Source organism: Coenobita brevimanus, chromosome 110 (assembly GCF_032717465.1).
Source record: "Coenobita brevimanus isolate Jiangsu-jjx chromosome 110, ASM3271746v2, whole genome shotgun sequence".
Classification (NCBI taxonomy): Eukaryota; Metazoa; Arthropoda; class Malacostraca; order Decapoda; family Coenobitidae; genus Coenobita; species Coenobita brevimanus.
The window spans coordinates 24,268,279-24,282,440 of NC_137063.1; the positions used below are offsets into that span (position 1 = coordinate 24,268,279).

The following is a 14,162-nucleotide window of genomic DNA, read 5'->3' on the forward strand; positions in this document are numbered from 1 at the left end:
CCAGACTCACTACAGGGCTGCTCCAGACCCCTTCCAGCAGCAACTCTGCTGGGGAGCCGGCTCTGCCCCCTGTGGTGCAGGGAGAGTGGGAAGGGCGTCCCACTCGGCCTCTGGAGGAGTGAGACGAGCAAAGGGCGTGCCTCTCTGTAAGTGCCACAGGGTTAGTAGACGAGGGAAGCAAGGTGGGCGTTCCTTCCTGGCGGGCACAGTGGGCACCACTGCAGTTCTGCTAGACCTTGGGACTGCAGGTGAGAGGAGCATGGTGGGCATCCTCTCCCCAGTGAACATGGTGGGCGTTGCTGCGGTCCTGCTCCCAGTGTGGGCTGCAGATGAGGGAAGCACGGTGGGTGTTCCCTCCCCAGTGGGCATGGTGGGCGCCGCTGCAGTTCTGCTAGACCCTGGGACTGCAGGTGAGAGGAGCACAGTAGGCGTTCCCTCCCCGACGAGCATGGTGGGCATCATTGTGGTCCTATTTGGAGCCGTAGGTGAAAGGAGCACGATGGTCATCCTTTCCCCGATGAGCACGGTGGGCATCATCGCAGTCCTACTTGCGAGCCTGTTGGTACACAAGTCCTACCCCGATATTGGTGAGCACTGGTCCAGGTAAAGGGTAATGCAGCAGGGTGACGTACCTCGTGGATTCCACTGGGGGGGAGAGGGGCGCGTGGTGGTTGGGGATGTATGTCTGTCTTGCTCGGTCTTTCCTTGGTATTTCAGAAATAATATACTTAGTCTTCAATTATATCATATACTAGGTACATACAGACCGATATATATGCAAAACATTATTACATGACTTTTGCACATTAGAAGTGCCTCTGCATTTTGCGTTTGTAGGAGCAATTACTCTTGCACTGTAAAGTCCAACAATAGTCGCTCATCAAGTTTGGCTCAAATTGGCCTTGATATCAGCTCTCCATTATGACAATTTCGTGGTGAAACCTTTCGCCACGTTCATCACTGACATTGCCAAAAATGAATACAAAAGTCCAAATGAGAATGAGAGAAATTAATCATGAGCGACATATGAGCGCTGAGTGCAACCATAGATATCAATAAGACTATACATGCCGCATCACCCATTCTTCAGTACAGCACACTGAGCTCTGTAATATGGAGGGGCTATCTCCGCAGCGAGCATGTAACTTTGGCCGCCACATTGAAACACCTGCACTCGTTGCCTCCACCGTGGAAATGCAATTGGATCACCTCTTAGCTTGCTGTTTCTGTGTTGCTGTTGCTTACATAAGCTAAGCAGTGGGCCATGGCACTATATGGCCGAATCCATTGGCTGATTTCAATAGGCGTGGGCGTGATGTAGTGCATAAACAACATCAGCGCCGCCCTGGGCCCTTGGCAAAGGATACACAAACTATGCGGTACTGGCCATGAGAAAGCCTCTCCATACTATAGAGCTCAGTGGTACAGCGGCAATGCGTCTGTGCGGCCGCCATCTTGGAGCGATCAAGCATGTGATAGTGGCGCTTGTTTTAGAGTGAATACAGACTATGAAAATGAATGTTGTTGTGGTGGAGGTGGTGATGGTGGTTATTGGTGTGGTGGTGGTGATGATGATTATTGTTGTAGTGGTGGTGATGGTGGTTATTGTAGTGGTAGTGGTGGTTGTTTTTGTGGTGGTGGTTGAAATACCCACCCCAAGGGGAGACCACAGGGAGGTGACGGACAGGATGATGAAACACCCACCCCAAGGAGAGACCACAGGGAGGCGTGTAAAGGGCGCAGACCAGATGGACCTACGTCCCCCGCCACCACATGCCCCTCTTCCCCTCAACGGAGCCAGCGGGACATACGCCATCCCACCACACTACTCTCCAGCCAGACCAGCACTCGCCAGGATCGGGGTGGGACTTGCGTTCTCATGGTCTCCAGTAGGATCGCGGCAACGCCCACCATGCTTGCTGGGGAGGGAATGTCTACTGTACTTCCCTCACCTACAAACCCAAGCAGGACCGTGATGACGCCCATCGTGCTTGTCGGGGAGGGAACGTCCACCGTACGTCCCTCACCTGCAGGCCCCGTTGGGAGAAGGACCATGACAACGCCCACTGTGCTTGTCGGGGAGAGGACATGCACCGTACTCCTCTCACCTGTAGTCCCAGGGACTAGTAGAACTGCAGCGGCACCCACCATGCCCGTCGGGGAGGGAACATCCACCGCACTTCCCTTGTCTGCTACCCCTGCAGCTTCCTTCAAGGGCAATGCCCCTTGCTCGCCTCACTCCTCCAGAGGCTGAGTGGGACACCCCTCTCGCTCCCCCCACACCCCAAGGGTCAGAGCTCGCTCCCCAGTAGAGTCCTTGTTGGAGAGTGTCTGGAGTGGCCTCTTCATGAGCCTGGGAATATGCTCGCTACAGCCAGCACCCTGACGTCACCAGCAGCTGCTGGACTCCCCAAGGAAGAGACACCGCAGGCAGCCCCTAACAGCCTCTCGACATGGGCAAGACCACAGCCCCCAGCCGCCGAAGGACACACCCAGGACTCCTGGCTGGGACTTACCCAGACCAACTGGCAAACCATCCTCCTCCTCAAAGGGCAGGCGCATAGCAGCGTGTGTGCATGCCTTGTTGGGCTCCAGTCCTGAGGGCCGCCACACGCACAGAGGCCCCACCAGAGAAAGGCCTCCCTCTACTCTGCCCCGCACCCCACACCGGACGATCCAGCACATGACAAGGGACCTGCGCCACTCTCGAGAGTGCACGCCTGGCGAGATGCCCCCCACACTTGGGTGACACCTGCAACTACCTGGTCTCCTGTAGTCCAGCTCTTATCCATATGTACTGATATTGTGTTTGTTCTGTGTCCTTGTACTGTGTCCTGCACTTGTATCTTTTTGCGGTGATATATGTGTAAGATAAGCTAACCTGTGTTTGAGCCCTGTTCCTTTGGTTGCATGCTCTAGATCCGGTCTTGGAAAGAACCCATGTCAGTTACTCATACTCAAAGGGCAATAAGCTGAGCTCTGAGTATGCAGCATAACACTGATGGCTAGCGGTGGTTCTAGATCCGGTCAGAGAGCAACGAGGAACGAAAGGGAAAGTTTAACAAAATGGCAACCAAACCACACATACAATTGCCAAAATTTGACCCTGAACAGTGCGACATAGACATGTATATGTGCATGATCAAATAATTATTAGACATAAGATTCGATCACGACAGGGAGAAAATTGCAGTAACTCTACCCCACCTGGGAAAAGCAGTCTCGAGCATCGCTACGAAGATCATCCCTGAACTGACATGGGCACAGTTCAAACAAATCGTGACCCAAGCAGTCATGCCATCACTAGGCAAAGTCGTTGTCTTTTCCCAGCTTGATACTCTCACCTACAACGGCAATTTGGATAACACCATCATCCAGGCCAGGCGACTCGTCACCGCCGCTTACCCGGAGGCCAACGCAGCCACCCAGGAACAACACATCTTCAGTACCCTACTAAGGATCCTCCCCGGTGCTATCAGAGAACACCTCACAATCTATCACCCGAGGGAGACCTCGATAAGGACATCCAGCTGGTCAGGCACCTCCTCGCCGCTTGCATCATCCCGCAACACATCGGTGCTGTCAACAAAGTCCCCACTCACAAGCCACCACAGCCCAAACCCCAGACACCCCCCAACAACACTTCCTTCAGCACGACCCACCATGCTGAGGGCTCTTCCCACAAAGAGGCACCCTACCCCTAAGGAGAACGTCAACCTTATCTCCATCAACCCATGGGAGTTCACCAGAAGTCATCAGTGTCCTATCCATGACAGGGAACAGCTGAAAGCTGCCTGATGTACACCAACCACCCACGGGTGCTGCAAAGTTTCCTCCATAGAGGATGACTGCACCGAGGACGATGCACCCACCGCTGACTACTCCGATCCTTGGGAAACAGAGCTCAGCAAGGAAGATGCCCCACGACAGCTGGATTTTTTAGGACCACCCCCACACCTCCCAACAGTGGCGGGGGCCACCTTACAAAAATACCTCCCCCAAGTCTATAACAAGCTGAGACTGAATGGGGTGAAAGCGAGACTACTGGTTGATACGGGAGTGGCCAGATCCTACCTCTACCATCATTTCTACTCTCGCCATGCCTTGGCTTTTGGCCCGCTCCTCCCCACTTCAGCGCACCTCATAGATGCTGGGGATGGCCCCCTGGGGAAGCCCAGGCCCTACATGCTGACACCCATCAGAATATGTCTGCCCAGCACCAATTCATCATCTTCGACTCAACCTGCCGTGCCTACGATGGCTACTTAGGGCTGGACCTCCTGCAGAAGTTACGCACCAGCATCGATTGCCACAAGCGATGCCTCCACTGCCAGAAGTCTCCAGGCCCCCCTTCCCAGCCACACTGCATGTGCACACCCACCCCCACCCCCTCGGCCCACTCTACCCCCGCCATATCCTCCACTTCCCTAACCATCCTGCTCCCCCTCACACCACCTTCCCTGCCACCATCTCCTCCACCTGCACAGGCCCACTGGAACATCCATCTTATTTTCTCCAAACCTACCCTTGGGAACCATCTCCTCCTGTTTACTATCTCCAGCCTTCCTCCCCCCCACACCTCGGGGCAGTACGCATCGCCAACATCTCCAACCCCCTTACCCTCCCCAAGGGATTAGTGATCAGTGATATGGAAGAGGCTGAGCCATGCACATCACCCCCCTCTTCCCTCACCACCCTTCCCCCTCTATCTAAACACCTCACACCACACCAAGCTGACAGCCTCCGACACCTCCTCCTGGACTTTCAAGACCTCTTCTCATCAGGACCGGATGACATCGGCCACACCACATACCTGGCACAAGGCCACCTATTCGCCAACCATCTCGAAGGAAAAAACCCAAACAACAGGCTAAGGATGACCAGCAGGTCCAGGAAATGCTCAATACCAGCATCATATCCCCATCCACCAGCCCTTGGTCCTCTCCAGTCGTCTTCGTTAAAAAGAAAGATGGCACCATGCAAGTCTGTGTGGACTATCGGCGACTGAACGACGTGACCTCCAAGGACGCCACTCCCCTACCCAGGATAGACGACTCTCAACTCCCTGTATGGAGCGTCCTGGTTTTCCACCCTGGATCTCCAATCGGGGTACTGGCAAGCCCCTGTGCACCCGGAAGACAGGGGCAAAACAGCATTTTTGACCATCAACAGGAAACATTATGAGTTCAGTGTCCTTCCCTTTGGACTATGCAATGCCTCTGCCACATTCTCCCAGCTAATGGAGTCAGTTCTCGGTGGCCTCACCTGGGAAATATGCGTGGCATACCTCGACGACGTCATCATCTTCAGCCAGACATGGGCAACCACCTCCAGTGCCTTAAACAAGCTTTCACCAGAAGCCAACAGGCGGGGCTCAAGTTCAGGCTGTCAAAATGCGTCCTGGCTGAATGGTCCGTCTCCTTCCTGGGACACGTCATCTCCAAGGAAGGCATAGTGCCCGACCCTGACAAACTGCGTGCTATCACAGACCTCCCCCTACCCCGAGATGTCCACAAAGTCTGTGCCTTCATTGGGCTCACGTCCTACTACCGGCGCTTCGTGAAAGGGTTCTCCAACATTGCAAAACCACTGCACGACATAACGAGAAAGGGTGAACCGTTTACCTGGACAGAAGACCGCATTCAAGCTTTTCACACCCTCAAGACACACCCTCTGGGCGTTGGACCACTTCCCTGTCTACCTGTCAGGCACCCACATCAACATAATTATGGACCACCAGTCCCTTCAGTGGCTGTGCCAATCTGAGACCCACAATGCCCAACTGATCAGGTGGAGAGAAACACTCAAAGAATTCAGCTTTGACACAGCATACCGGTCTGGCAAATTACATACAAACACCGATGCCTTATCTCGGCTGCCCGTCAACACCATCAGTGCCACCACCAGCCTCCTACATCAATGGCAGGACAAAGATTGCCACGGCTGGATTCCACCCCAAGTATTTTCCAAGCTCTACCGGCATGGTGACCACTTGTTCACCCACACCAGGCATATAGCGCTTAACCCAGACACTGCCCTCGACACAATGACCCACCTACACTCGGACAACGGCATACATCTCGGGACCAAGAAACTACTACAAGTGTTTAATGACATGTATTGGACATGAGGCCCCTCTAACTTGGCCAATTGAGTCATTCAGGCCTGCCGGGCTTGTGCACTCGGTAAGGTTGCCACACAGACACCCGGCTCTTCAGGAAACCACTGCTCATAAGCCATGACAACTCTTGTCTGTGGACGTAGTCAGATCCCTACCACCTAAATCATGCTACAAATACATTGTAACTTTCGTAGACACATGCTTAAAATTCCTGATTGTCTGCCCAGCCAAAGAACACCACGCTCTCGCCGTGGCCGACGCCCTCTTCCGCCACGTGTTCCCCTACTTCAGCATTCACTAAGCCCTTCATTCAGACAATACCCCAGAGTTTACCAGCAAGATATGGAGGGAACTCGCCACCGTCTTCAGATACAAGCTCTCCCGCTTCTCTCCATATTGGCCACAGGGTAATGGGATATGCAAGAGAAGCCACTGTACCCTCCTCAACTAGGTACAAGCCGGAATAGAAGAGACACAGAACAGGGACTGGCCAGCCCACATAAAAATTGGGCAGTGGGGGATGAACACCCGTCCCTGAGAAGACAGCATCACCCCTCATGAATAAGTGTTCGGAGAAACACCACTTCTGCTGCTCCAACACCACCTACAGCCACCCTCCACGTGTCCCACATCCGACCCCCTTCACCACCTCAAGAGCCAACTACATCACCTGCAAAACCAAGAAGATGCAAAACCACCAAGACCTTCAACCTGACACCATCCCCACCAGTCCCTACAAGCCCGGCGACTCTGTCGTGGTGGCTCAGTCACCGGTCCCGAACAAACTATCACCCCGGTTCATGGGATCAAATACATTCATCAACGTCCCCAACCTCTACCAAGTAACCAACCAGTGCCACAGCACCCTGCGCACCTACTGCAATCCTCATGTGCATCTCTTCTGCCCACCACCTGCCACTCCTCAACCACGCCACAGTCATTCCCCCACCCAGGAAGCAGCACAACCACCCCTCTCCCCCGACGATTCAAGTGACTCATACACATGCTACTTCAAACCATCACACTCCTCACCCTCACTCACTCCTCCTTCCACAATCACATCCCCCACCATACCCCCCACCAACTCCACACTCTCACCACAGACTTCCCACTTGCCCCCAGCGACCTCACCTCCCACCTCAACTCTCACCGCAGCACCGCCACCCCTGGCCACCTCACCACGTGGCCAGCCCTCCATCCCACCCTCACCTGCCATCACCCCCTCTGCTCCTAGGACAGGGCACCTTACACCCACGCACCCCTCACCTTTACCTACTCCTCACTCCACACCCACATCCTACACCAGAGCCCACACCAGCTCCCCATCCTCGATCACCACCACACCACCACCACCTAACACAATAGCCCCACTGCCCAAACCAAGAACCTCCCCCCCAACCTGACCAGCTCAACACGTGGCCTAAGCTCCTCACCACCCACGCCTGTCTTCACTACCACCACAACCAGATCCGGCCATCTCTCCCGCCCACCTGCAAGATACGCCCCAACACCCTCACCACCACCAACAACAACACCACCCACACAATCCACCTCCAGCTCACCCACACCAAACACCTCCCCCCAACCCTCAAAATACACCAGGCCGGATGGAAAGTTCCAGTAGCCAGGCCCACGAGGACGATTAAGGCACGTCCCCTATGACCTCGTGAAACCCAGGTCACCTCACTCGTCCCCAGCATTCAGCCCAGAGCCACCGGTCAGTCACCATACTCCGTACCGCCAGAGATGAATATCAGACACGTGCTCTGGACCCCTGCCCAGGGGAACAAACATCATCTGAGGGGAACATCACAACTGCTGCACCTCCTACAGAAGACTACACATTCCTCCACCTCGAAATAGTTTACCACCCACGCCAGGAGCCAAACCAACCCATGCACCACTTGACCTCCCTCCTCCGCCACCTCACGGCATCCCACCAGACGTCCACATCAGACACCTACCACCTCCAGCCACGGGGACGTGACTTTTTTACCCGCGACAGTGGTGAAATATCCATCCCAAGGGGAGACCACAAAAAGGCACGCGGACAGGATGACGAAACACCCACCCCAAGGAGAGACCACAGGGAGGCACGTAAAGGGCCTAGACTAGACGGGCCTACATCCCCCGCCACCATGCACCCCTCTTCCCCTCAACAGAGCCAGTGGGATGTATGCCATCCTGCCACACTACTCTCCAGCCAGACCAGCACTTGCCAGGATCGGGGTGGGACTTGTATTCTCATAGTCCCCAGCAGTACTGTAGCAACGCCCACTGTGCTTGCCAGGGAGGGAACATCCACTGTACTTCCCACACCTACAAACCCAAGCAGTACCACGATGATGCCCATCGTGCTTGTCAGAGAGGGAACTTCCACCGTACTTCCCTCACCTGCAGGCCCCGCTGGGAGCAGGATCACATCAATGCCCACCGTGCTTCTCAGGGAGAGGACATCCACTGTACTCCTCTCGCCTGCAGTCCCAGGGACTAGTAGAACCGTGGCAGTGCTCACCGTGCCTGTCGGGGAGGGAACGTCCACTGTACTTCCCTCGTCTGCTACCCCTGCGGCTCCCTTCAAGGGCAACGCTTCTTGCTTGCCTCACTCCTCCAGAGGCCAAGTGGGATGCCCCTCTCGCTCCCCCCACACACCAAGGGGTGGAGCTCACTCCCCAGTGGAGTCCCTGTTGGAGAGTGTCTGGAGTGGCCCCATCGTGAGCCTGGGAGTGTGTTCACTATAGTCAACGCCCCGACGTCAACAGCTGCTGCTGGACTCCCCAAGGAAGAAACACCACAGGCAGCCCCTGACGTCCTCTAGATGCTGGTGAGACCACAGCCTCCAACTGCCAAAGAACACACCCAGGACTCCCGGCCGGGACCTACCCAGACCAACCAGCGAGCCATCCTCCTCCTCAAAGGGCAAGTGTAGAGCAGTGCACCTGCTCGCCCTGTTCAGCCCCAGTCCCGAGGGCTGCCACAAGCACAGAGGCCCCACAAGAGAAAGGCCTCCCTCTACACCGCCCCGCAGCCCACACTGGATGATCCAGCACACGACAAGGGACCTGCACCTCTCTCGAGAGCGCACGCCTGACGAGACGCCCCCCACATTTGGGCGACACCTGCAACTACCTTGTCTCCTATAGTCCAGCTCTTATCCTTACGTACTGATATTGTGTTTGTTCTGTGTCCTCGTACTATGTCCTGCAACTTGTATCTTTTTCTGGCAATATACGTGTAAGATTGGCTAACCTGTGTTTGAGCCCTGTTCCTTTGGTTGCATGCTCTAGACCCGGTCTTGGAAAGAACCAAATCTGTTACTCATACTCAGAGGGCAAGAAGTTGAGCTCTGAGTACGCAGCATAACAGTGGTTGTTGTGATGATGGTTATAATAGTGACTGTTGTGGTGGTGATTGTTGTTGCTGTTGTGCTGGTTGTGGTGGTGGTGGTGTGGATGTTGTGGTTGTTGTTGTGATGGTGGTTGTTGTGGTGATGGTGGTTGTTGTGATGGTGGTGGTTGTTTTTGTGGTTGTTGTGGTGGTGGTTATTGTTGCATGGTGGTGGTTGATGTTCTGGTGGTTGTGGTGATGGTGGTGGTTGTTGCTGTGATGGTGGTGGTTGTTGTCGTGGTGGTGACTGTTGTTGTGGTGGTGATTGTTGTTGTGGTGGTGGTTATTGTTGTGTGGTGGTGGTTGATGTGCTGGTGGTTGTGGTGATGGTGGTGGTTGTTGTTGTGATGGTGGTGGTTGTTGTTGTGGTGGTGATTGTTGTTGTGGTGGTGGTTGTTGTTGTGGTGGTGATTGTTGTTGTGGTGGTGGTTGTGGTTGTTGTTGTTGTGGTGATGGTGGTGGTTGTGGTGGTGGTGGTAGTGGCAGTCATTGTGGTTGTTGTTGTGGTGGTGGTGGTGCTGTTGGTTGTGGTGGTGGTTGTTATGGTGGTTGTTGTTGTTGTGGTGGTGGTTGTTATGGTGGTTGTTGTTGTGATGGTGGTTGTTATGGTGGTGGTTGTTGTGGTGGTGGTGATTGTTATGGTGGTGGCTGTTGTTGTGGTGGTGTTATGCTACTGGTTCAGAGCTCAACTCCTTGCTCTCTGTGCACGGGCGACTGGTCTGGGGTTCCCTACGAGACCGGTTCTAGAGAATGCAACTAGAGGAACAGGCCATGCAAGCTCGAGTCAACCAACCTTACACTTATATTGCCACAAAGATACACAATACTAAACTCAATACAATGTACAGATTAATACACTCTCTGAGACACAGAGGACCCGGGTTGGGCTACCAGTGACTGGGCAGCTACATGTGTCGTCCAGGTGTGGGAGGGGTCCCATCAGGCGTACTCTCCCGCAGGACACATGGGACCACTGTCAGGGGCCGGGTCATCTGAGGTGGACTGCTAGGCAGTGTAGAGGAAGGCCTTTCCCTGGTGGGGCCTCGGTGGGTAGCTCGGCCCTCAGGACTGGGGCCGAACAGGGCGAGCAGGCACGCTTCCTTGTGCCTGTTCCTGGGGAAGGACTGCTCGTTGGTGGGGTGGGAAGGTCTCGACCAGGAGTCCTAGGGATGCCTGTGCGTGGCTGGGGGCTGTGGCTTCGCTCAGGTCAGGGGCTGCTTGCAGCGTCTCTTCCTCTGGGAGTCCGACAGCAAGGGGCGATGTAGGAGCACTGGCTGCAGGGAGCATATCCCCAGACTCACTACGGAGCCACTCCAGATCATCTCCAGCTGTAACTCTGCTGGGAGTTAGCTCCATGGGGAGAGCAAGAGGGGTGTTCCACTCAGCCTCTGGAAGGGTGAGGCAAGCAAGGGATGTTGCCCTTGAAGGGCGTCACAGGGGTAGCGGACGACGGAAGGATGGTGGCCGTTCCTTCCCCGACGGGCACAGGGGGTGCCACCGCAGTTCCACTTGACCCTGGGATAGCAGGTGAGAGAAGGACGGTGGCCATTCTCTCCTCGGCATGGATGGTGGCCATTGCCGTGATCCTGCTCCTTGTGGAGGCAGCAGATGAGGGAAGGACGGTGGCCGTTCTCTCCTCGGTGCGGACGGTGGCCACCACCGCAGTTCTGCCTTGCCTTGGGACAGCAGGTGAGAGAAGGACAGTGGCTGTTCTCTCCCCGGCACAGACAGTGGTCATCGCTGCGATTCTGCTCCCAGTGGAGGCTGCAGATGAGGGAAGGACAGTGGCCGTTCCCTCCCCGGCGTGGGCGGTGGCTGTCGCCACGGTCCTGCAGTGAGTGGTAGATAAGATGCATACGGAGGCTGTCTTCTCCCCAGTTTGGATGGTGGCCGTCATCGCAGTTCTGTCTGTGTCCATCAAGGAGCAAGTCCCACCCTGATCCTGGCGAGTGCTGGTTTGGCCTGAGTAGTGCAGCAGGGTGGCGTACTTCCCACGAGCTCCTTTAAGGGGAAGAGGGGAGTCTGGTGACAGGGGACGTATGCCCGTTTGGCTCGGACCCTTTCCATGCCTACCTGTGGTCTCCCACTGGTGCTGGTCTTCCTGGTGCTGGTATTTCAGGTAGTAATGGTTGTGGTTCCTGGTTCATCTGAAACATGAACTCGATGGACTGCAGGCTTAAGTTTCCCTTCTGCAACCCACCCATCCTCCTTTCGGGGGATAGGGAAGCAGCTGAAGGATGCTTGCATAAACAAACAGTTGACCCACTTGTGCTATCGGTGTCACCATAAATATATTCCGATGCTTTCTACACCCAAAAGCAGCACATTGCTGCAGCATTTCTAGATAAATTGTGGTCAACTTTGCCCATTGTCAGGAACACGACTCGTCTGCCTCGACTATTACAAGATGGCGGCCGCGCAGACGCGTCTAGTGTCATGCTGCATCGAGGCTTATTTATATCTATGTCTTCAACATCTTGTCCACAAGCCCCTCATAATTAGATACTTGAAAATTTCCTAGGTAATTCTTGGTAAGAACCATGAAGCTCTCCCAGGCAGCCCTTTCCAGCTCAGATAAGCTCTTTACAAAATCCTGATCATTGAGTATAAGATGAATTCAAGGGACTATTGAAAAAAAACTGCCTTTACATTGGCCTCAGATACAATGCCTTGGAACTTCGTTAACAAGCAGTGGAAGCCAGCACCATCTTGATCCATGGCCTTCACAAAGTTGTTCATCAAAGTTTCAAAGGAAGTGGAGACAAGAATACCTTCTCAGGGTCAACAAGAGATTTGTTAAGACAGTTGAACCTTCCAGTCATATCTTTCGGTCGCACTGGGCATTCCTTTTGTGTGCAATGCTTAGCGTCTGCACTGCTGTCCCATGAACAGAGAAAACACATGTGTTTTGTGTATTGCTAAAGTCCTAGAAGCAAACAGTTCACTTGCAGGTTCCCGCAGATGCTCCACTGATTTGTTTTGTAGCAAGTAGCGGTCAACAGAGTACTCATAGTTTCATAACTTTCATTCATTCCATGGGCATGCACAGTGGAAGCTCATTTACATTACTGATAAGGACTGCCTTCAGTGCATTCTTCCCAGAGTCTATGAACAACCGCCATTTTCCATTTTAATAAGGACGAGACAAAGTGTTGCATTAACGATACATCGGAACAGTAACAATGCTGTCATCTATCTTGAAGTACATTGAGAGCTTTTCATGTCTTTGATGGAAGGTGGTGGTACAAACTTCACCTTGTAGCATGTTCCATTGCTTGAGTCGAGATCCTAGGAAATTATTTCTCTCCTTAGGGGAGTTAGGTCTCTTATAAGGTCATGCAGCGCTACTTGACTGATGAGATGTGACTTCTTGCTCTCTAAATCTTCTTTAAAGTCGGCATCCATGCAACACTCCTCCTCACTAGCTTCTGATTCACTTGTGGTACTTAATGGAGGATCTGGAACTGGAAGTTCAGGGCCATGGGGTGCATGCCTTAGGAAAGGTACATAAGGATACCTAATCTTGGACCGATTTTTCACTGAATTCCCTTTGGTGTTGGTGAGGCAAAAGTAGCAGTCTGGACAGTGATCATTTGGCTCATGCCAAACCATTGATATAGCAAAAGGCATACCTGGTGGCCATTTCATGTGGTTTACACCAAGCTTGCATGCAATATGGGGTGCCAACTTCTTGTCTTGATTACCATCAGGACATTTTAAAATGAGTGATCTACAGCATAGTGTCCCCAGAAACTCACCAACACCCCCACCCAGACCCCACGAGTAGCCGCAACTGAACCACGGGATGCCGTGCGATAATGGCACAAGTCAGCCTAGACCGTGCGCCCCTATAGCACCCAGCTGCCTCACCGTCGCCCTAGCAGGAAGACGACACTACCTTCAGGGAGTGGGACCGCCATATCAGCTGGGTGGAGCTGTCTATCCAGCTCCAACTAGCGCCCCTCAGGAGACGGCCAATAGCTGCTCCCGCCTTCTACAGGAAGGTGCCTTCTCTTTAGGGACGGACGATAGCTGCCCACCCCTCGAAAGGGAACCAGTGTCTCACCGGCCTGAGGGTAACGAGGAGATGGCCAATAGCTGCTGCCGCCTTCGTCAGAAGGTGTCCTTCCTGGGATGGCCGATAGCCGCCAAACACCCCCTCCTGCAGGAGATGGCCGATAACCACTCCCGCCTTCGCCAGACGGCCGATAGCTGCTCCGAAGATGTTGTCCCCCAGAGGGTCGATAGCCGCTCATTCCTCTGGCAGAAGGAGACGGCAAGAGGCCGCTCCCACCTTCAACAGACGGCCGATAGCCGCTCCGAAGGTGCTGGCCCCGAGACGGCCGATAGCCGCTCCGAAGGTGCTGCCCCCGAGACGGCCGATAGCCGCTTACCCCTCCAGCAGAAGGAGACGGCAAGAGGCCGCTCCCGCCTTCGTCAGACGGCCGATAGCCGCTCACCCTCCCTCCTGCAGGAGACGGCCGATAGCCGCTCCCACCTTCGTCAGACGGCCGATAGCCGCATTGAAGGTGTCCAGAGGCGCGCTGAGTCCCCCACTCAGGCCACGGCCAATAGCCGGGCCTTGGCGCCCTATAGTTGCGTCCTTGGGCAGCCACGGCCGATAGCCGGGCCCCATGGCCAGAGAGAGGTGCAA

The 14,162-nt window shown here is 54.5% G+C and overlaps 1 protein-coding gene across 1 annotated transcript; it reads left to right on the forward strand.

The window, feature by feature from the left end:
- The first annotated feature begins 5,274 nt into the window (after window positions 1-5,274).
- On the forward strand, window positions 5,275-5,766 carry LOC145417513 (uncharacterized). The gene has a single exon (XM_080286221.1). The coding sequence runs from the start codon at window positions 5,275-5,277 to the stop codon at window positions 5,764-5,766; it is 492 nt and encodes a 163-aa protein (XP_080142347.1).
- Window positions 5,767-14,162: the final 8,396 nt, after the last annotated feature.

Excerpts from the sequence above, each read along its gene's own strand:
- LOC145417513 (XM_080286221.1), top strand. The coding sequence starts at position 5,275 with ATGCGTGGCATACCTCGACGACGTCATCATCTTCAGCCAGACATGGGC.